General features: G+C 35.7%; 1 protein-coding gene across 2 annotated transcripts in view; it reads right to left on the bottom strand.

Annotated features, from left to right (window-relative positions):
* The window catches only part of BCHE (butyrylcholinesterase), a 104,546-nt gene that overhangs the window by 65,720 nt on the left and 14,133 nt on the right, over positions 1-24,693 (bottom strand). Inside the window, exon 1 of one of the 2 annotated variants that reach the window (XM_023739133.1) lies at positions 14,267-15,789. In XM_023739133.1, the coding sequence (XP_023594901.1) occupies positions 14,267-15,783 (1,517 nt within the window). In that variant the 5' untranslated portion in view covers positions 15,784-15,789. Of the gene's footprint in view, positions 1-13,727; positions 15,792-24,693 lie in introns of those variants that run through there. The other variant, XM_023739132.1, reaches the window with a different exon arrangement.

Below are 24,693 nucleotides of genomic sequence, written 5' to 3' on the forward strand. Positions count from 1 at the left end.
TCTGGAACTCATCAGTCTGACCAAACATATTTTAATTATATCTGAATGTGGCACAGTCAGAAAAAAACATAGTATTTTATTGTATTTTTTACAATGAATTACTCAAGGTTATATTTGGTTACTGTGTTTTGTTACTTTGTGATAGTTGAAGCTATTATTTTGTATCTAACAGGTTTTTTGAAGCATCACATTTATATGTGTATGCCTGAAATTATCATTTAAAAATAATTTAAAACTGATTGATTACTTCATTTTGAGACTGAAGTTAAAATATAAGAGTGGAACTGAATACTATAACTTTTCCAAATACAGAAAACATTTAGAAAAACATCTAGAGAACAAATCAACTAAGTCATCTCCAAGTAAATGCATTCTATAAACATGATTTTTCATGTTTTAATGAGACTTTTCTTTTCTTACTAAGAAAGCATTTGTTTTTCCCTACTGCACTGTGACAGAGTATTTTCGAATATCTGATCAAGCAAATTTTACAAGCTATCTTCATACACGTTGCCCTTCGGGAGATCTGATTTCTCTATCTCATTCCACTGTCTTTGAGAGTAAAATATTGCTGCACTCTGAAATGGTTTTCTAAGTGATCTTATGTACACTCTAAATTGTCCCCTATGGTAATTCTCCCTTTTTAAATATGTTACACTAATACATATCAGTTTTTTTAACCTTCATTTATATTTAATTTACATTTAAACTTAAGGTAAATTACAGGATCGCTGCAGGTAGGCATTTCTTGTTTTATTCATTGCTGAGTAACTTCTCACTTACTTCCTAAAGTGGAAAAATACTTGAAGTGATACAACATTGATGCTGTCAAGACAGCAATAAAATAAATCCACGAGGATTTGAGTCCTGACCCTTCTGCAAAGTCATCAAAATGTTCCAGTTGGGTTAATTATGATAATGTACCAAAAATAATTATAGACACAGAGGGTAAGAAGTTTTTTCTCCACTCTGCAAACCACATGAACTATTATCTGTAAGAGAATCTAATTATAAGCCTGATCATAATTGGACCGGATGGCCAGATGACAGTCTTTCACAAACTTAAACTTGTCGCTATATGTCATGATGTCTAATTTTAGTCTCTTCTCTGCCCTTAACTCTGTAACATTAACCAGGCATCTATCAGCATGCTAACATGTTGAAATTACGAGTTTGTAACCAAATATATCTCCTAATAATATTTAATGACTGCTTTCAATAATTCATGGTGAAGGCAGCCTGGTGAATGGGTAATACAATGAAATGAAAGTTAATAGTCTTAAGCCATAGTTAATCTTTGCTCTGTCACCTTTTAGCTACACTCATTTTTTTTTCCTATGGGCCATGATTTCCCATCTGAAAAATGTTATATAGGATCATCACTACAGTATTTTTTCATTCTAATTATAGACTCTATATACTTCATTCCTTGTCATTGGAATGGTACTATTCATGTTAAAATCATCATTAACTGATTTCCCTTTAGTGTATTAAAGACATCTCTTATTAAGAAGTGTGTTATAGTGAAGTTCTGTAAAATTTATTTTATTAAGTTGATGAATATAATACAAAATAAATTCAAGTATATTTTGATAATGAATTTCTTAAAGAAGGTATTTGCATAAATGTAATGAGTATCAAACCTGTTGATGTCGAGTTGATTCTGACCCATAGCAACCCTACAGGACAGAGTAGAACTTCCCTATAGGGTTTCCAAAGAGTGACTAGTGGGTTTGAACTGCTAACCTTTTGGTTAGCAACTGTGGCTCTTAACCGCTGTGCCAGACACAGCAAATGTCCTTTACAGAGGTTTAGAATGAAGTAGCTCTGCTTCTCCACTCATAATCTCTTTGACTTTTTGCCTAGTTTTTCTATTGCTGTTTGAAAACAAAATGATTTCAGGAGAAGAAAAGAAAGAGCACTCAAAGAAAATATAGCCATTTGGAAAATAACTGGGGATGAAATATTGTTATTTCAATTATTTTTTGTATGACATACAAGAAAACAAGATATTCATACATTCACTAAATACAAAAATTATTAAATCAATTTTCACATTAATAATATTAGAATGCATTACTATTTAGTGCATTCCTTATAATATGAAAAATAAATAAAGTTATAGCTATATGAAGTAACCATCCTCCAATCGTTACATACATTTTTATATTTCCAAATCAGAAACAAAGTGCATTGCTTTAGAAATCTTTCAGATCAGTAATTTCTAATTATTACAATTGCAAATTAGTATACAAAAGCATGCATATTTTAAAAGTATCACAATTATTTTAAAAAATCTTGTGTACTAAGAAAATATGACTTACCATTTAATTTAATCTCTCTCACTCCCAGTATAAAAGTTAAGAGCTTTTCTTATTTATTTTTTACAGATCATTGAACCATGGAAGTGAAAAGTTTAGTAATATATTTTTTGTGCTAAATTAGTAAATTGTCCTAATGTGATAAAACTCCTTAAAGCGTAAGGAAATAGTAAATAAAATACATGAGGATAGCAGCATGCATGCTGTGAGGTTATTTACACTTAAAAAACTTTGTTAACTAATTTTTTGGTTTTATGGTATCAAAATAAGGGCAGAATAAAAGTGAGTTGTCTCATAACACTTATCTCCAGCAAAAGCATTAGGAAACATTCACCACTGAATAAAAAATTGGCACCAAACAGATAGAAGCAAGTTTATTAACTCAGTTTTGAAGCTTGCTTTTGTTTGAAAATTTAATTGATTAATTAATTAGTTTTGAGCAATGACGTTGAACAATTGTACACTTTTTGAGGGAAACCAAGTTTAATCTTGGTGGAGGTTAAATTGAAGTAGTTTATGCCTAGTAGGGTAAAAACTGATTTTTTAATAGAGAGGGAAGAATATAATGACCTGTAAATGATAAGCACATGAGAATGAACTGATTAAAAGAATAATAAGCAGAGCTAACATTAACAGTAGTTTACAGTATCAGATGTTTGGCTGACAATTTTCACGGATAATACTTTTCAATCTTCACAGTAGTTTCTGAAGTAGGTATCTCATATTCCTCATTTTACAGATCGGAAAAAAAAATAATGTGGTAGAAGTTTAAGCAACTTCCTTAAGGTTATATATACAAAGGATCTGTAGAAAGATTAACACTGGATGCAGTCTGGGCTGTCACACACCATGTGGAAGACTGTGTAACAGCAACGTGAATGATTCCCCCTGAAGTTGTACACTGAAAACTATGAAGATAGCATCCAAGAAAGATAAAGTAAAACAAAGATGCTCTGCAACACTAGGGAACAACTTGAGGAGTCCTGGATTAATGATCCTCCTCTATTTGATATTATGGTATTAATTGTATTTTGGCCTAGTTTCCTTCCTTAGCTGTACTGGTTGCTCTGATAAACCAGCTAACCTGTTTTCACCAGTTTCGTATATCACTGGTATAGTGCTGATCATATGTCATAAATACCGCTTAATTTAATTTGTTGGCCCTCAGATTCTTGCTTGAATAAGTAATTGGTGTATGTATACATTGTATTGATAATTCAACATATATTGTTATAGGATATTGAATATAATTCACTTAGAGATCTGTGTGTAATCTGGGTAAAGTTTCAAGTTCATGATTACAGGTGGGATTGGGAGCATAACAGGAATAAATGAAGTATATATAAATAGTAATTCCAATCACCAAAGTCCTAAGTTATATTGTGGCTTCTATTTGTAAGGAATCACAAACACTACAACTGAAGATTTCATATTTTAATATAATTTAGTGCTTTTTTTTTTAATAATTAAGCAGCTTAGAAAGGTTTTCATACATCTTGGAAATTGATAAACTGTTTTAAAGGATAACAGAATGAGAAATCTAAGAGTTAAAATTTCCTTAAAATACAAATGAGGTGTAAGCCTTCAACTTTCTATCCATGATGGAGTGATTGACACTAGATTAGCCCTCCCACCATAAACAATTATAGAACTGGACAAAACAAACAAGGGAATGAGTTTCATGCACTAGCTAATAGACAGCACAAGCCTCTAATCTTTGAGGGAAGAGAAACCCTAAGTGAGTCCCATGTTTACTGTGGCTCCTTATTGGAGGTAATTTCGTGTTTAAGGTACAAAGAGTTTAAGCCTAAGAACAGAACAATAGCTCCACTGAGCTTCTGAGACAGAAATCAGAATTCTGGACTGCTAAAGAAGTGGAATCTGCAGGGCATGACCCCAGAGAAGAGGGAGCAAGGCAAATAGTGTGAACTAAAATTCTCTGCAGGAGTTCCCTGCAGAATTTTGGCTAAGGCCTGTGCTGCATATATACAGAATGGAATCTGAGAAGCTGACCAGAGAGAGAATGCTGCAGAGCTGGGAGGGTCTCTTAGCAAAAAAATATCAACTATTAAAAAAAAAAAAAAGAGGAAATTTTAGATCTGAAATCTAAACTAAGCAAAATAAAAAAAAATCACTGGATGAGCTTAATCACAGATTGGAGAAAGTACAAAAAAGAGTCAGTAAGCATTAAGACAAATCAGTAAAAAATATTTAATCTCAAAAACAGGAACACAATTCAAAAAAAAGGAACAGAATCTCAGTGACCTGTGAAATAATATTAAACACTCCAGCATGGTGGCACAATGGTTAGGTGCTAACCAAAATGTCAGCGTTTCAAACCCACCAGTTGCTCTGCAGGAAAAAAGACCTAGTGGTTCCCTTAAGGATTACAGCCTAGAAAACCTTATGGGGCAGCTCTACTCTGTCCGATAGGGTTGCTAGGAGTTGGGATTGACTTGAGGGCACACGACAAAAACAACAGCATGTATGTAGGAGATGAGCATGAGAGTGGGACATAAAAAAACAGAGAAATACTCGCCCAAAATTTCCAATATTTGACATAAAATATCAATTTACAGGGGCAACAATCTCAGTGAAACCTAGAGAAGACAAATACAAATAAATCACATGTTTAAAATGATAGACAGTGTGTTAGAAACCAAAAGTAAAGAGATAATCTTGAAATCAGCCAGAAAAAGAAAACAAACAAACAAACAAAACACTGAATACACAGGCACAACACAAATAAATGCTGAATTCACATCAGAATAGTAGAGACAAAAAGATAATAAAGAACATCTTTAAACTGATTAAAGGGGGGAAGCTATCTCAGAATTCTATATTCTTAAAATAGTATCCTTTAAAATTGAGGAAAAAAGAAGCCATTTTTAAATAAAAGAAAGTTGAGAGAATTTCTAACTAGCTGACCTGCACAATGAGAATTCCTAAAGAATATTCTTCAGCATGAACGGAAATAATGCAGAAGGAAATTACAATCTACAGGAATTAATTTAAAAAAAAAAACTGGAAATGGTAAACATACAGGTAAATATAAAATAATTTTTTTTCTTTTCTAAATTACAAAATACAACAAACTATTTAAAGCCAATAACATCTAAAGGTCGAATTTATATTATTTGCTGATATAAACATATTACAACAACATAAAAAATCATAGTTGTGAACACATGGGATTTGTATTAAATTTCATACATATCTGAAATGTGTGAGTGAAGTAAAAAATGGGAAGCATGAACTGTGAAGAATAAAGTAGAAAGTTTCATGTGTGACGCATGAAGTGGTTCAATATCAACTCTTATTACTTAATATTAACTCAGGAGTACACTCTTATAAGCTAAGGAAGCATACTGTCAGCCCTAGAGAAGCATTGAAAAAAAAATTTAATAGAAAATCTAAAAAGTCTACATAAAAAATGGAATACTAAAAAAAAATAGTCAATGAATGCAAAAAAAAAAAAAAGATCTGTAAAGAAGAAATAGAAAAGATGAATTAAAAAAATGTCAAGATTGGATACTTAAACACAACCAAATCAACCAAATCAACAACTACGTTATATGTTAAATGGACTGATCACTCTGATTATAAGGTAAGAATTTTTAAAATATCATTGGGTTGAAAATAAAAGGATGAGCTTAAATTTCTAGATAGTGTAAGAGCAAAACCAACAGCAAAATAATAAAAACAACAATGGCAACAAATATAAAGATTGAAAAGGAAGAAGCAAATCTGTTGCCACAATTAACTTTTTGTTTTGTTCTGTTTTATTTTCAGCGTTATGAATGAGTAAATCTCCAGATGTAACTAAAATCAATAAGTGAAAGTAGCAAGGTTGCCTGGTACAAAGTCAATATAAAACTCTATTATATTTCTCACACTAGCAAAAATAATTGGAAAATGAAATTTTAAAATGCATAAAACTCTTACGAATATACTTAAACATATGCAAGACCTCTGCACATAAAATTTTAAACAGTTTGAGAAACTAAGAAACAACAAAATAAAAGGAAAAATACATGAATTTGAAAACCAACAATATTAAGATGACCATTCTTCCCAAATGTATCAGTAATTTTAACACCCTATAGGCTTTTTTACAGAAACTGAGAAGCTGATTCTAAATGTTCTTTGGAAATGTAAACCTAAACAAGACGTCATAGATTTGAAAAGGAAAACAAAATGAATTCCTTTAAGCTCTGAGGCCAAAACATACTCTAAAGTACACTATTGAAGACATTCTGACATTGGTACAAGAATAGATATTAGATCGATCAATAGAACAGAATAGAGTCCTCAAATAGATCCATACATATATGATCAATTGATTTTCAGTAAAGTTGTCAAGGTAATTCAATGAGGAAATGATAGTGTTTCAACAAATAATGTTGGAATATGTGAACATTTAGAAAAAAAAAAACGGACCTCAACCCCTACTTTACAACATACACAAATGATAATTCAAATGGATTATGTAACAAAACACAAAAACTAAAACTCTAAAGCTTCTAGAAGAAAATATAGAAAATAAATCTTCACAAGTTTTGGGATAGGCAAAGATTTCTTACATAGAACACAGAAAGCAATAACCATTAAAAAAATTAATGGACTAGATTTCATCAAAATTTTAAAAATCTGCTCTTCAATATATTAAGAAATCAATGTGAAAATAAAAAAGCTAGGCTTTTCTCCATACTGGGAGAAAAAATTCACAATGTATAGGACTTACGTCCTGAATATATGAAGAACCCTTAATATCTGATGGGAAGTAAAAACCCAATTTAAAAAAATCCAACAGACTTGAACAGACACTTCACATTAGAAGATAAACAAATGATCAGTAAGCATATGAATAGATGCCCAACATCATTAGTCATCAGAGAAATGCAAACTAAAACCACATTATGATACACTAAACAGTAAGTAGAATTGCTAAAATTTAAAGAGTCTGACAATTCCAAGTGTCGCTGAGGCTGTGAAGCAACAGAGGGTTTCAAATCTTGCTACTGGGAGTGTAAAATTCTCAGCTAATGTAGAAAACAGTTTGACAGTTTCTTACAAAATTATGCATACACTTACCATAAGTCCCAGTACTTCCTTTCTTAGTTATTTACCCAAAAGAAGTAAAAACATGTATCGACAAAAGATTTGTACAAGGCTATTCAGAGCAGCTTTATTCATAGTATCCCCAAGCAGAAAGCAACCTAAATACCTATCAATAGGTGAATAGATAAACGCCGACATATCACACCAATGAAAATGTTCTGACACATACTGACCTTATGCACAACAGAATTAAACATTACCCGGTCCCGCACCATTCTCACAATTGTTGCTATGTTTCAGCCCATTGTTGCAGCCACTGTGTCAATTCATGTCATCGAGGGTCTTCCTCTTTTGCTGACCCTCTACCTTACCAATGATGTCCTTCTCCAGGGACTGGTCCCTCCTGATAACATGTTCAAAGTACATGAGATGAAGTCTCACCATCCTCACTTTCAAGTAGCGCTCTAGCAGTACTTCTTCCAAGAAAGACTTGTTGGTTCTTCTGGCAGTTCATGGTATATTCAATATTCTTTGCCAACACTAATTCAAAGGCATCAATTCTTCTTCCGTCTTCCTTATTCATTGTACAGCTTTCGCTGAGGCAATTGAAAATATCATGGCTTGGGTCAGGCCCACCTTATTCCTCAAAGTGACATCTTTGCTTTTCAACACTTTAAAGAGGTCTTTTGCAGCAGATCTGCCCAATGCAATATGTTGTTTGATTTCTTGACGGCTGCTTCCATGGGCGTTGATTGTGGGTCCAAGTAAACTGAAATCCTTGACAACTTCAATACTTTCAATGGAAATAGTACTGAGCAATTAATAGCAAATAAACTACTGATACGGTCCCTGGGTAGTGAAAAGGTTTGTGCTCAACTACTAACCTAAAGGTTGGCAGTCTGAACTTAACCAATGGCACCACAGAAGAAAGGCTTGGCATTCTGCTTCTGTAAAGATCACAGCCAAGAAAAACTTATGGACCAGTTCTACTCCGTAACAAATGGGGTTGCCCTAAGTCAGAATTGACTCTATCACAACAGCTTTGTTGCTTTGGTTATAAACTGCTACATGCAATGACACAGATGAATCACAAATATATTATGCTGAGCAAGTTATGAATTATGTTGTCAGCAAAGAATGTTGAATACACCGTGGACTGACAGAAGAACAAATAAACCTGTCTTGGAAGAAGTACAGCCAGAATGGTCCTTGGAAGCAAGGGTGTCAAAACTTCATCTCATGTACTTTGGACATATTACCAGAAGGGACCAGTTTCTGGAGAAGGACATCATGCTTGATAAAATAGAGGGTCAATGAAAAAGAGGAAGACCTTCGATGAAATGGATTGACACAGTGACTGCAACAATGGGCTCAAGTGTAGCAACGATTGTGAGGATGGCACAGGACCAGGCAGTGTTTCATTCTGTTGTACGTGGGATCACTATGAGTCAGAACCAACTCAAGGGCACCTAACAACCACAACCACAACAAGCAAAAGAAGTAGATACAAGAGTATATTCTATATCATTCCAGTAATATGAAGGTCTAGAAAAAAACAAAACTAATCTATAGTGATAGAAATAAAATCCTTGGCTGACTGGGGATGGGGAGTAAAGGGGCACTGACTGCAGAGGCAGGAGAAAATTTTCTAAGGCAACGAAATTATTATATCTTGAATAGGGTGGTAGTATGTTTGAGTTATACACATTTGTCAAAACTTACTGCTCTGTATGCTTAAAGTGTTTGCATTTTATTCTATGTAAATTGTATTCCAACAAAATTCATAAATAATACACATGGACTTACTGTTTAAAAAGAAAAATTATTAAAACATTTTATGAATCATGCACTTGAAAACTCATTTTCCTGGATGTTAATTACAGCTCCATGTTCTACTTTTTTGCTTTCTTAATTAATCATTTTTGGTTGATGGAAGTAGAAACTAGCAGGGTTTCTCAACTTTGGCATTATTGACATTTTGAACTGAATAATTATTTGTTGTAGGGGGCTGCTTGTGCATTTTAGGATGCTTAGCAGCATTTCTGGCATCTGCCCTACACTGTCAAATACTCCCTGGAGAGGCAGGCAAAATCACTCCTTTGAAAACAACAGGGTTAACACATCATGTATGTGGTTAGATAGACATTGATGGAGTTCTAGTATTCATAGGTATACTGTGAAGAAAGAAAAGGCACATCAGTAGTTTATCACTACATCTGCCATCAAGTCAATGCTCAGTACATATTATCTCTATTAAATTGTGTAATTCTGGGCTTTAAAAAGCAACAACAAATCACTTACTGTCTTAGTTATCTAGTGCTGCTGTGACAGAAATGCCACAAGTGATGGCTTTATTTTCTCACAGTTTAGGAGGCTAAAAGTCCAAATTCAGAGCATCGGCTCTAGGGGAAGGGTTTTTCTCTCTTCAGCTCTGGAGGAAGGTCTGCATTTCTTCAGCTTCTGCTTCCTGGTTCCCTGGAGAGCTCCATGTGCCTTGGCATCTATCTTACTCCATCCGTCCCCTGCTCGCTTGTTTAATCTCTTTTATATCTCAAAAGAGACTGACTCAAGATGCAACCGACACTAATCCTGCCGCATTAAAATAACAGACAACCCATTCCCAAATGGGATTATAACTACAGGCATAGAGGTTAGGATTTACGACACATATTTTTGGGGGACACAATTCAATCCATAACATTCCACCCTTTGGCCCCATAAAATTCATGTCCTTCCCACGTGCAAAACACATTCACCCTATCACATCATCCCAAAAGTCTTAAATCAACTCCAAGTCCAAAATCTCAACTTCTGAATTATCTAAATGAAATGTGGGTGAGAGTTTAGAAGTATTCCATCCTGGAGCAAAATTCCTCTTCATCTGTGAACTTGTGAAATCTAGAATGTAAGTTATCTGTTTCCAAAGTACAATGGTAGAACAGGCACAAGATAGACATTTCCATTACAAATGGGAGAAATTAGAGAGAAAGAAGGAATAATAGGTCCCAAGAAAGTCTACAATCCAGCAGAACAAATTATATTAGCACTCAAGTCTTGAAAATAATCCTGTTTTCACTGAGAGCAGCTAGGCAATGGCATTGCCCTACAGACTCTGAGTGTTGGCCATGCCCTCTGAATTCTGGGTGGAGGCCCCTCAGCCCTGGGCTTCAGCTCTAGGCTGTCTGGGACAGCAACTCTGGTCCCTTGGCTTTAGGTGACCCCATTCTCCTAGTCCATCTGAGTGGCAACCTTACCTCCTCAGCCCTAGCAAGCCCCATTCTTCTCCCCATTGAGCATGGCATCCCTGCTTCCTCAGTTTTGGGTGGTGGTCCCATCCCCCTCACACACCTTAACAACAGCCCCATACTTTGTAACTGAGTTGGCACTTTGACTCTCTGAAACTTAGGAGGCTGTGGCCCCACCCTTTAAGATCCAGAAGACAGTGGCCCCACCCTTGGAAACCAAGAAGGCCCTGCTTCTCATGCTCCTTTTGACAGTTCTGCTGATCTCTGAGCTGCTCCAGGAATGGTCTATTTCTTTTCTTGGAGGACAACAGATATAACTTTTTTGGCCTATTTCCTGCCTGTAGAATTCCAAGAGGCAGACAGCATTATTTCCTTTTGTTCTTTCTCTGTCCCCTTCAGTCTAAGCTGATGGGTCTTCTGCTATGGTAATTGGTTAGATCCATCAGTCACATGATTAATCTCTTTAAGAAAAGATTGTGTAGCCACGTCCTTGGTGAACATTCTAGGACACATGTCCTTAGTTATTACAACAGAATTTTACAAATCATTAACTTCTGCTTTCATTTTGCACAGTTCATTTTTAAGTCCAACTCTTTCCTCTCGCATTTTACTATAAGTGGCATGGAGAAATCACACAGCCCCTTTAGGATCTTGCTTAGAAATATCATCAGCTAGATATCCAAGTTCATCACTTACAAGTTCTACCTTCCACCAAACATTTGAAGATAATTTAGACAAGTTCTTTGCCACTGTATAAAAAGCATGGCCCTTCCTCCATTGTCCAATCACTTGTTCATCATTTTCTTTTAAAGCCTTACAAGAAGTACATTTAATGTCCACATTTTAAGCAACTTTCTGTTGCTGGCACCATTTGTATTCTCTAAGACAATAGAGACTTTCTCCATAGCTCTCCTTACTTCCTTCTGAGCCCTCACCAAAATTGCCTTTGACATCCATCATTCTACCAACTGTCTCTTCAAGGCAATCTTGGCTTTTACTACTAGGCACCTTAAAACTCTTCCAGCCTGTATCCATTACCTGCTTCCACATATTAGGCATCTGTTAGAGCAGTACCCCTCTCCTGGTACCAAATTCTGTCTTAGTTATCTAGTGCTTCTATAATAGTAATACCACAAGTGGACGGCTTTCTTTTCTCACAGTTTAGGAGGCTAAAAGTCCAAATTCAGAGCACTGGCTCTAGGGGAAGATTTTCTCTCTGTGGGCTCTGGAGGAAGGCTTCTGCTTCCTGGTTCCTTGGAGATCTTCATGTGTCCTGGCGTCTGTCTTACCCTATCTCTCCTCTGCTCACTTGTTTAATCCTTTTTATAACTCAAGAGACTGACTCAAGTTACACCCTACATTAATCTAACCTCATTAACATAACAAAGACAACTCATTCTCAAATGGGATTACAACCACAGGAACAGAAGTTAGGATTTACACATATATTTTGGGGGGACATAATTTAAATAATAACACTTGCTTAAAAGACATATTGTTACGGCTAAACTACTTCACAAAGTTTAACTTTTATGATTTATTATCTCTATTATATGAATTTTGAATTATAATTAAAATGTGTCAACCTTCATTTATCTCCCATTAAAATATGTAAATCATAGAAGTGCTAGATTAGGATCAAACAATCGATTCTAGTAAGAGTCAAAGATTTTCTTCTTTGATTCATTTCTATCTGTATGGCATAGACAAGCTGTTTTAATACATCTGAGTCTCAGCGTTTTTCATTGTGACATAAGAAAATATAAATTGCTTGATGATTTCAACATGCAAAATATAAAATCCTTCAAAAATTACGAGCATCATTAATTTTATGAGATATTTTCTCCTTAAATTATTTACAAACTCTGGATTTGTAAGAAAAAATTAAAACCATATTTAAATGACTGTATATAGTTATAGCCCTTCTGGAGAAAATAGAGTGAGACATAAGTAATTCTAATGCAGCTCAGGAAATAGGATGATTCTTCATGAGCAAAAATTTGTATTGATGTTAAATTGATATGACATAACTTAATATGCAGCTACTGATTAAATGATGACCCAAAATCTTAAAAAAAATTTCTAATACTAGCTTTAACAGCTTTCATTCAATCATTAGCCAAATATTTAGAAAATATGTTATGTACCCATCACAATACTTCAATGATCACACAATAAAACCACAGCTTTTCATTCAAGAAGACTGATGTCTAGTTCAGAAGGCTTGGCATACAATTCAAGATAGGATATAGACAAAGTATAGTCAGTAACTTCTGTGGATGTGCAAAAGTCAGCAGAAGCAAGTACAAGAATTTAAAAAAATGCTGGATGAGACATGCAGTTGGTCAGGACCTTAAAAGTAGCACTTGTTCATAAAAAAGGAGAGGGTAGGTGTGCTAGGCAGGAGGCATATAAAGAACAAGGCTTTAAGGTAGGGTTAAGCTGGGAATCTTTGGTTTTTGTTAGGAAACTAGTCTTCTGAGTAGGTGGATGTGGCTAGGGAATGTGGGTTGCACCAAGACTGTAGAGGAGCTTTAATACCAAGTGGAAGAATTTTAACTTTATACACAGTTGATAAGTATTAAAAGATTTTGAGAAAAATCATATAAGTTATATTGTAGACAGACATATGTAATAACATGGACTACAATGAATTAAGAATGGAGGGCAGAAAGAAAACCCCAAAGCAATAATATCACTGTCAACATATTTTTCAGTTATTAAAGAGTGTATGACAGATTGGATTAATTCATCAATCAAATTGTGAGCTTCTGTAAGCACTCCCTTTAAAAAATAGATGCCGAAATTTCTTTTTTTTTTTCTTTTTTATTATTCACATTGCTAAAAATTATTCCAATGTATGAAATTAGTTTTTGGTTGACAAGCAGAGTGGAAATTAAAAACAAAACAACAACAACAACAACAAAAAAACCTTGCTTTCTACACACACACATTTAGAAAATATATCCTAACACATGTAACAAATAAGGGAAAATATGTATTTTTATAATTTCTCTAATTATCTAATGTCATTCATATGAATGCTTAAATAGAGAACAGCTTAGCCAGACATAAAGGCCCTCATAACTCCTGGGTAGCCTGAGTAACTGGAGAGCTCTGAACAAACCTACTAGAAAAATAAATGATAAAATGGCAAACTGTGCATCTTGGGCAACCTGAAACCCAACTCCATCACTATCTTGCCCTTTCCTTTTCTAGAGCAGATATGTGTTTTCTCATGTATCAGGGACCACTATACCAGTGCATAAGAGCAAGAAGAGAAGATATATTCCCACACTTTCCTAAACCTGTGAACATTATAAATTTGGAGGTAAAAACCATGGTCACAGTAATTTGAGTTCTCAAGATAAACATAGATTTACATAGGATATTAGGCTAATATGGTTAAGTACTTTGCAGATTTTGGAGATGAAATCAGAAAATATTTTTCCTAAAGTTTCTATGATGACTTTTAAGCACTTCTGATACAAGATATTGAAATTCATTACATATAAAAAGCAAAACCAGCATAGGAAAAAAGAAAATAAGAAATTATACCTCATCTGTGCTATTAATGAAGTGTACACCCAAGACCAAACAAAACAAACCCTAAAGAACAATTACAAAACCAGCACTTACCCATATTTTGCAAAATTTGCCCAGCGTTTCATTACGGATCTACTCAAAATTTCCTCAGCTTTTGTGTAGTTAACTCTTCTTTCCAGAGGTAAACCAAAGACAAACTCAATTTCATAACCATGCATCACCCCCATCCATTCTGGCCAAGGAAGTTTGGAGGATCGGTGTTCAAAGTAGTAGAAAAAGGCATTATTTCCTAGTTCTGAAAACCTTCTGGTGAACTCCAAGGCAGGGCATATGATATTGTAATCTCCAACAACATCGTCTAAGGCCTCCCGGTAATGTTCAGGTCTTTGGTCATCTAACCAATCTGTATAATGGAAAAGGATTGATTCTTTTCCAAAGTCACTCACTCCAGGAAAAAATATTTTTAAACCTTCTTGAAACTGTGTTCTAGTTATGATGCTGTTGTTATCTTTGCTGAACCCAGGAGCTCCATATACCAAAAAAGCTGTTCCTTCATCTTTATTAACGCCCACCATGATCTGGGTTTTTTTGAATTGTCCAAGCTGGAGTAGTGTGTCTGGCATGTCAATGAGAAAATCACCATCCACTGTTGGGCCAAAATTTACTGACAAAAGAGACTCATAGGGGACAACAAATACTTCATTCAGAAGAATTTCCTGGGGATCTTTATTTTGAAGGCATTTAATTATCTCAGTCTCATTTTCTCTTGAACAACCAAGAAATTTAGCTAAGGTCAATGTTCTATTTCTAGCTTCATAGATAGACATTACTGCCCAAGGGGCATTAGAGGATCCACTTTGCAGAATGGCCCTGGTGAAAAATGGGTGGCTTCTAGGAGAAAGTAAATGAAGGCTAACGGAAGCTGCTCCTGCACTTTCTCCAAAGAGAGTTACACTTTTAGGATTTCCACCAAAGGCTGCTATATTTTTTTGTACCCACTGAAGTGCCAATTGTTGATCAAATAAGCCCATGTTCCCTGGTGCCTCATGATTTCCTGGTAAAGCTAAGAATCCTAGGGCACCCACCCTATAGTTCATTGACACTACAATAACTCTTTCCACCCGAGCCAGAAATTTTCCATCATAAACATGCAAAGATGATGTTCCAGTTTGAAAACCACCACCATAAATCCATACCATTACAGTAGCATTTTTTGGTTTAGGCATGGGGGTCCATACATTTAGATATAGGCAGTCTTCGCTAAGGTCCGTGTTTGGGTTCCACATCTCTGATCCAAGGAAGCCTGGGAAACTCTGATCTATGTTCTGATAGCAAGAGTTTGCATATTTTGTGGCATTCCAAACATCAGACCTCTTTGTCAGAGACTGTGGCTTTTTGAATCGAAGTCTACCAAGAGGTGGTTGTGCATAGGGAATTCCAAGAAAGGCTGTTACTGTGCCACCAAGAACTGGCAAGGTCATGCCTCTGACTCTTCCATTCCTAGTTGTAATTATGATGTCTTCTTCAGTGTGTGACTTCTTGATAAGCACACAGAGGAAAAGAAACCACAAGAGAAATCTGATGCATATAATTTTGTCCTTGCTCTGCATATTGATTTCTGAAAGAGAGTTAAGTAGGAAGTTTTAGCAGCCTCATGTATACAATATTATAATTTATTGATTTTTAAGTAAATATCACATGTCTTATTAGTTCCTCAAATTATGAAAATAAGTCTGTTACCACAATAAAGGTCTATGTAGGAAAAAAATAGAAAAGAGTTGCATATATTTTAGTTTTAAATTTAGAAAAGAAATAAGTAGAATGGAAAAGTAGAAATTATTTTACGTTGGAAAAATTCGTATCAAATTTCTTGAAGGAAGATTTAGTATTTTAGTAATTTAAGATTTATGTATTTTAAGGATTGCATCACAGAGAAACAAACACTTAACAGGAATATGCTATATCAATCTGGAGATGAAGGAGAGTGTTGAGAAGCCTCAATGTGGCATAAAAAATGACAGAATGTCAGAAAGAAAACCTAAAACCAAAATCAAAATTGAAATCCAGGCAGAGACACCCTTCATGGTTATTAAAAATCAGAGTAATAGTCCAATTCAAAAGAGGAAGTCTGTCCCAGGCATACATAATATTACTTCTATACTATACACAGCCCCACCAAACTGACATTAAGAGGTGCTCTACTTAAAAGCTTGATTGGAGGAGGAAATACTAGCATGTATATTCTCTGAAATGTGTGTGGCTCTAATCATGGCTGGCTGGCTCTTGGAAGAGCTGTAAAGTAAGGGAAGAGCCTTTGAGGATTCATAGTCTTATATTATTTTCTTTTTATGTCTCCATGATACTTTCAGCGGCCTTTTTTGCCTAATGATTTCTTCCTCCCTACAATCCTAATCCATGGTCAGGAGAGAATATGGATATTCTATTTATAGAATGTTAAGTAATAAAAATATAGTAGTTTTTTATTCAACAAGTTATGAAAACTAACAAATATGCTACCACTATAAAAGCTTATGTAGGAAAAAATAGAAAAGTGTTGAGAATAAACATATAGTACCTGGGACAAAATTCCTCTTTTTAATCATATTATTCTTCTGAATTTTAATAATCATGAATGGCTTCTGCACTTACAATGTCACTGGTGAGAACCAGTGGTTGGCAGTATAATATGTGTGAAGAAAGATACTAGCTTAGAAGGAATTTTACACTCAGGGATTTCTCAAGGAACATCTGTTAATTTGTTGATTGATGATTAAAGTACATACAACCAATAAGTTTATATATGTTAGGATTGTCAGAATTATATTTTCATAGTAGACAACATGCATGAAATCAGAGGACTGAAGTTGAGAAAATACCAGGAAAAGTGGAGGAAGCAAAAGTAATCTTTGAGATCACCAAAATGATAAACTATTTGATATTTTATCAAAAAGATATAACTTTATTTGGTAATATGATGAGAGTATTTGGGGAGATCAAAGTTTTATTAAAAAGTTATCATGTGTACTTGAGTTTTTGTTAAATAAACAAATTTTAAAAATCAGACTCTGAAAACTACATGAAACAAATAGAGGCAAAAAATCAATGCAAATATAATTTAAGGAACTAACACCTTTATCTCCCATGTGTGGGGCAGTTTGTCATACTGAAGGGGCTTGCATGTTGCTGTGATGCTGAAAGCTATGCCACCAGTATTCAAAGCAGGGTCACCCATGATGGACAGGTTTCATCTGAGCTTCCAGACAAAGAGAGACAAGGAAAAGGACCTGGCAATCTACTTCTGAAAAAAGAATTAGCCAGTGAAAACTTTATGAATAGCAGTGGAACATTGTCTGATATAGTCCAGGAAGATGAGCCCCTCAGTTGTAGGACATTCAAAATATGACAGGGGAAGAGTTGCCTCCTCAAATTAGAGTTGACCTTAATGACGTAGATGGAGTTAAGCTTTTGGGATCTTCATTAGCTGATGTGGCACGACTCAAAATGAGAAGACACAGCTTCAAATATCCATTAATAATCAGAACATGGAATGTACAAAGTATGAATCTAGGAAAATTGAAAGTTGTCAAAAATGAAATAGAACACATAAACATTGGTATCCCAGGCATTAGTGAGCTGAAATGGACTGGCTTTGGTGATTTTGAATTGGACAATCATATGTTCTATGATGCTGGTAATGACAAATTGAAGAGGAATGGCAGCACATTCATTATCAAAAAGAACATTTCAAGATCTATCCTGAAGTACAACGCTGTCAGTGATAGGATAATATCCATATGCCTACAAGGAAGACCAATTAATAGGACTGTTATTCAAATTTATGCACTAACCACTAAGGCCAAAGATGAAGAAATTGAAGATTTTTAACAACTTTTGCAGTCTGAAATCAATCAAACTTGCAATCAGGATGCATTGATAATTACTGGTGATTGGAATGCAAAAGTTGGAGAAAACGAAGAAGAATCAGTTGTTGGAAAATATGGCCTTGGTGACAGAAATGATGCCAGAGATTGCACGATAGAATTGTGCAAGACCAAAGATTTCTTGATAGCAAATACCTTCTTTCAACAACATAAATAGCGACTATACGTGTGGACCTTGCCTGATGGTATATACAGAAATCAAATCGACCACATTAAACAGTAATGACTGAAGACCAGACGAGTTGTGGAATGACATCAAGGGCACATAATACAGGAAGAAAGTAAGAGGTCACTAAAAAGACAGGAAAAAAAGAAAAGTCTAAAATGGATGTCAGAAGAGACTCTGAAACTTGCTCTTGAACATCTTAACATCTGTTAGCTAAAGCTAACAGAAGAAATGAAGAAGTAAAAGAGATGAACAGAAAATTCCAAAGGGCAACTCGAGAAAACAAAGTAAAGTATTATAATGACAAGTGCAAAGACCTGGAGTTAGAAAACCAAAAGGGAAGAACATGCTTGGCATTTCTCAAGCTGAAAGACTGAAGAAAAAATTCAAGCCTCGAGCTGCAATAGTGAAGGATTCTATGGGCAAAATACTGAACGACATAAGAAGCATCAAAAGAAGATGGAAGGAATACACAGAGTCACTGTACACAAAAAGAATTGGTCAAAATTCAATCATTTCAGGAGGTAGCATATGATCAAGAACCGATGGTACTGAAGGAAGAAGTCCAAGCTGCACTGAAGGCACTGGCAAAAAACAAGTCTCCATAAATTGACAGAATACCAATTAAGATGTTTCAACAAACGAATGCAGTGCTAGAAATACTCACTCATCTATGCCAAGAAATTTGGAAGACAGCTATCTTGCCAATCAACTGGAAGAGATCCATATTTACGCCTATTCCAAAGAAAGATGATCCAAAAGAATGTGGAAATTATCTCAGTATAATTAATGTCACAAGGAAGTAAAATTTAGCTGAAGATCATTCAAAAGCATTTACATCAGTACATTTACAGGGAACTGCCAGAATTCAAGCTGGATTAAGAAGACATGGAGCCAACAATATCATTGCTGATGTCAGATGGATCATGGATGAAAGCAGAGAATACCAAAAAGATGTTTACCTGTGTTTTATTGACTATGCAAAGTCTTTCGTCTCTGTGGATAACGAATTATGGATAATATTGCAAAGAATGGGAATTCCAAAACACTTAATTGTGCTCATGAGGAATCTATTCATAGATCAAGAGGTGGTCCTTTGAACAGAACAAGGGGATACTTCATGATTTAAAGTCAGAAAAGGTGTGTGTCAGGGTTGTATGCTTCACCATACTTATTCAATCTGTATGCTGAGCAAATAATCTAAGAAGCTGGACTATATGAAGAAGAAATGACCATCAGGATTGGAGGAAGACTCATTAACAACCTTCATTATGCAGATGACACAACCTTACTTGCTGAAAGTGAAGAGGATTTGAAGCATTTACTGCTGAAGATCAAAGACCTGAGCCTTCAGTATGAATCACACCTCAACATAAAGAAAACAAAAATCCTCACAACTGGACCAATAAGCAACATCATGATAAATGCAGAAAAGACTGAAGTTGTTAAGGATTTCGTTTTACTTGGATCCACAATCAACAACCACGGAAGCAGCAGTCAAGAAACCAAAGGATGAGGAGGTGGGGTCAAGATGGCAGAACAGTCAGATGCTTCCTGTGGTCCCCTGTACAACAAAGACCCAAGAAAACAAATGAATCAATTACATATGACAATCTAGGAGCCCTGATCATCAAAGACAAAGTTGAGGAGTTGAACTGAGCAGAAAGCGGAAGGAGAGACAGTTCAGAAGTAGTGAAGACATGCCAGTCATGAGGTAGCTGGCACACTGCAGGCTGGGTCAGCTGGCATATGTGGGCTGAGGTGAACAGCAGCACTTGGGATGTGTTTCGCCTTGTAGGGATAGACCGAGTGGTGGAGAGCCTGCACAGGCCTCCAGAGCCAGGGGAAAGCAGTGCTGGACCTGTGAAAGTTAAGGGCAAGTGTCTAACCTACCACGCACGGTCAAAATAACCTCCCCACCTCCAGGACTTTTGCAGCAGAGAAGTGCCATTTTCCCCTCACTCAGCCCTCTTCCCACCAGTCTGGCAGTATTCAATAAATGCCATGCCCCCTAAGCTGGAACTAAGGACTACCCACGCCTAAACCATTCTTGCATCTTGAGGAAAAATAAATAAATAAACACCAAGCCCCCTGAGCCAGGAACTCAAGACCATCCATGCCCAAACCAAAACCAGTCTCATGGCATCAAAAAATCACCACACTCCGTATGCCGGGAACTCAAGGCAGGCACTGCTCCTTTGCTTAGGCACTGGCATAAGGGGTCCACAGACTTCTAATGCCCTTCTCCTCTGCCTAGACCTGTGTAGGCTGATTCAACAGCACAGGCCATCATTAGCATAGAATAACAGGGCGCATACCTGAAGACTATTTTCAACTGCAGCACCCAAGGGAGAGTTGCATATTCTTGACATTTGACACAGCCCTGCCCATTAAGCAGGGTCCTCACCCACCCACATCAGCAGATTGATGGCTGACGAGATCACCTGTTCCATCTAGCCACCCACGACAGGAGTCTGAGAATAAGTGGTGCCTCCCAGTCCTTACAGACAACAGCATTGGATGCCCAAAGTCCAGCTGCAAAACACACCCATCTACACACACTAGGGGACAGGGACACACCTTCCCCACAGGTACTCCAGGGCAGGCATCAGCCTCTTGTCTTGCTCAGCAAACAGTCCCTACTGCAGCCACCTGTGCCTGCTCCAAACACCACTATGCAGCCCTGCCTGTCTAGGACTGTACATGAGAGTCTGCAACACACACGCTCGGTAACCAACGACCTGGACATCTGAGCTGAATCTGCACAAGAAAAGTTGAACAGACTCCGGGGGCTCACACACCAAGGAGCTGCTCTAACCACCTGGTGACAGGATGTGAGAGCTTCGAAGATGCCAATTATCAGAGTAGCTCACATGCACAGCCTACTTGGGCATATCAAAACAAAACAAAAAACTAGAACATAATAAGCAAATATACAATAAATAAATATAATAACTTATTGACAGCCCGGTGACAACAGTCAATATCAAATCGCATAAAGGAGCAGGTGAAAATGGCTCCAGCAAGCAACTAAAACAATGAACTAGGAAACCTTCCAGAAGAAGAGAAGGTCTTGGAATTACCAGAGTTAGAATTCAAAAGATTAATATACAGAGCCCTTCAAGATATTAGGAATGAGATTAGGCAAAACCAGACCAAGCCAAGGAACACAAAACCAAAGCAATAGAGGAATTCAGGAAAACAAATACAAGAACAAAATGACAAATCTAACAGGCTGTTAGGAACCATAGACAGCAGCTAGAAATCCAAAAAAAATTAACAATAAAACCTCAGAATTAGACAACTCAATAGAAGGTCATAGGAGCAGAAATGAGGTAATGGAAGTCAGAATTAGTGAGACAGAATATAAACCCCTTGACACCAATTAACATGAGGAAAAAGCAGATAAAGGAATTTAAAAAATGAAGAAATTCTAAGAATTATGTGGGACACTATCAAGAGGAAAAAACCTACCAGTGATTGGAGTACCAAAATGGAGAGGGATAACAGAAAATACTGAGAGAATTGTTAAAGATTTGCTGGCAGAAAACTTCCCTGATATCATGAAAGACGAGAAGCTATCTATCCAAGAAACTCACTGAACCCCACATAGGGTAGATCGTGAAAGAAAGTCACCAAGATATATAATAATCAAACTTGTCAAAACCAAAGATAAATAAAGAATCTTAAGAGCAGCTAGGGATAAACAAAAAGTCACCAACAAAGGAGAGTCAATAAGACTAAACTCTGACTACTGAGTAGAAACCATGCAGGCAACAAGGCAATGGGATGACATACATAAAGACTAGAAGGAAAAAAAAATTGCCAGCCAGGAGTTATATATCCAGGAAAACTGTCTCTCAGATATGATGGTGAAATTAGAACATTTCCAGATAAACAGAAGTTAAGGGAATTTTGTAAAAACCAAACCCAAATTACTAGAAATATTAAAGGTGGTCCTCCGGCTAGGGAACCAACAATATCAGAAAACAAGTCAAGACTAAAACACAGAACAACCAAATATCATCCCAGAAACGGAAGTCACAAAAATAAGTAAAGGCTAAAAGACTGAAAATGGGGAAACAGAGACATCAATATGTAAACAATGACAAAATTAAAACAAAAAAGAGGGACTAGTGTAGTCATTGAACTTCCATATGGAGAAAACGTTAAGGAGATATCAAGAAATGAAAGATTGGTTTAAATTGGAAAAATAGAGTTCAATTTTAAGGTAACCACAAAGGAAACTAATAATCCTACATATCAAAAGAAAAAAAAGAAAAATATAAACTTAGCAAATACAAAATCAACAACAATGAAAATGATGAAAAGAAAATACATAAAGAAAAATGACTCAGCACAGAAAATGAAGTGGAACAAAGAAACCGTCAATAACACACAAAAATTATGCTGAACGCAAATGGACTAAATCCACCAATAAAGAGACAGAGAGTGGAAGAATGGGAAAAAAATTACAAACTGTCTATATGCTGCCTACAAGAGACACACCTTAGACACAAAGACACAAACAAACTAAAACTCAAAGGATGGAAAAAATATATCACGCAAAAAACAATCAAAAAAGAGTAGGAATGGCAATACTAATCTCTGACGAAATAGATTTTAAAGTAAAATCCACCACAAAGGATAAGGAAGGACACTATATAATGATTAAAAGGTCAAAACACCAGTTGGACAAAATCATAATCAATATATACACACCCAACAACAAGGCTTGAAAATACATAAACACTAAGAGCATTGAAAAGAGAAATAGACAGCTCCACAATAATAGTAGGAGAATTCAACACACCACTTTCAGTGAAGGACAGACCATCTAGAAAGAAACTCAGTAAAGACATGGAAGATCTAAATGCCACAATCAATCAACTAGACTGCATAGACATACACAGAACAATCCACACAACAGCAGCCAGGTATACATTCTTTTCCAATGCATATGGAACAGTCTCCAGAATAAACCACATATTAGGCCACAAAGCAAACCTTAACAGAATCCAAAACATTGAAATATTGCAAAGCATCTTTTCTGACCATAAAGCCATAAAAGTAGAAATCAATAACAGAAACAGCAAGGAAAAAAATCAAATACATGAAAACTGAACAATACCTTGCTGAAAAACTACAGGGTTATAGAAGAAATAAAGGATGGGATAAAAAATTTCATAGAATCAAATGAGAATGAAAACCCATCTTACCAGAACCTTTTGGGCACAGCAAAAGCAGTGCTCAGAGGTCAATTTATAGCCATAAATGCACACATCCAAAAAGAAGAAATGGCCAAAATAAAAATATTAACCCTACAACTCAAACAAATAGAAAGAGAGCAGCAAAAGCAGCCCTAGGGCAAAAGATAAAAGGAAATAGTAAAGTTTAGAGCAGAAATAAATGAAATAGAGAGTAGAAAAACAATGGAGAGTCAACAAGACCAAAAGCTGGTTGTTTAAAAAAAACAGTATGTCAGTGGTCAAATTGACACACACACAAAAAAAACAAAAAACAAAAAAACAGGAGAGGAAGCAAATAACACAAATAAGAAATGAGATGGGTGATATCACAACAGGCCCAACTGAAATTAAAAGGATCATAACAGAATACTATGAAAAACTGTACTCTAACAAATTTTAAAACCTAGAGGAAATAGACAAATTTCCAGAAACACACTACTTACCCAAACAAACAAACAAACAAACAAAAAAGGTAGAAAACTAAATAAACCCATAGCAAATGAAGAGATTGAAGAGGTAATAAAAAAAAAATTCCCAACAAAAGATAGTCCTGGCCCTGACAGCTTCACTGGAGAATTCTACTAAACTTTCAGGGAAGAGTTAACACCACTACCACTAAAGGTATTTCAGAGCAAAGAAAAGGAAGGAATATTCCCAAACTCATTCTATGAAGCCAGTATAACCCTGATATCAAAGCCAGGTAAAGTCACCACAGAAAAAGAAAATTACAGACCAATATCCCTCATGAACACAGTCGCAAAAATCCTCAACAAAATTCTAGCCAAAAGAATTCAACAACATGTTAAAAAAATAATTCACCATGACCAAGTGGGATTCATATCAGGTATGCAGGGATAGTTCAACATTAGAAAAACAATCAATGTAATCCATCACATAAATAAAACAAAAGACAAGAACCACATGATCCTATCAACTGATGCAGAAAAGGCATTTGACAAAGTCCAACAACCATTCCTATTAAAAACATTCAGCAAAACATGAATAGAAGGGAAATTGCTCAACATAATAAAGGCCATTTACACAAAACCAACAGCCAACATTGTTCTAAATGGAGAGAGTCTGAAAGCATTCCATCTGAGAATGGGAACCAGACAAGAATACTCTTTATTACCACTCTTATTCAACATTGTGCTGGAGGTCGCA

This window comes from Trichechus manatus, unplaced genomic scaffold, assembly GCF_000243295.1.
Source record: "Trichechus manatus latirostris isolate Lorelei unplaced genomic scaffold, TriManLat1.0 scaffold00129, whole genome shotgun sequence".
Lineage (NCBI taxonomy): Eukaryota > Metazoa > Chordata > Mammalia > Sirenia > Trichechidae > Trichechus > Trichechus manatus.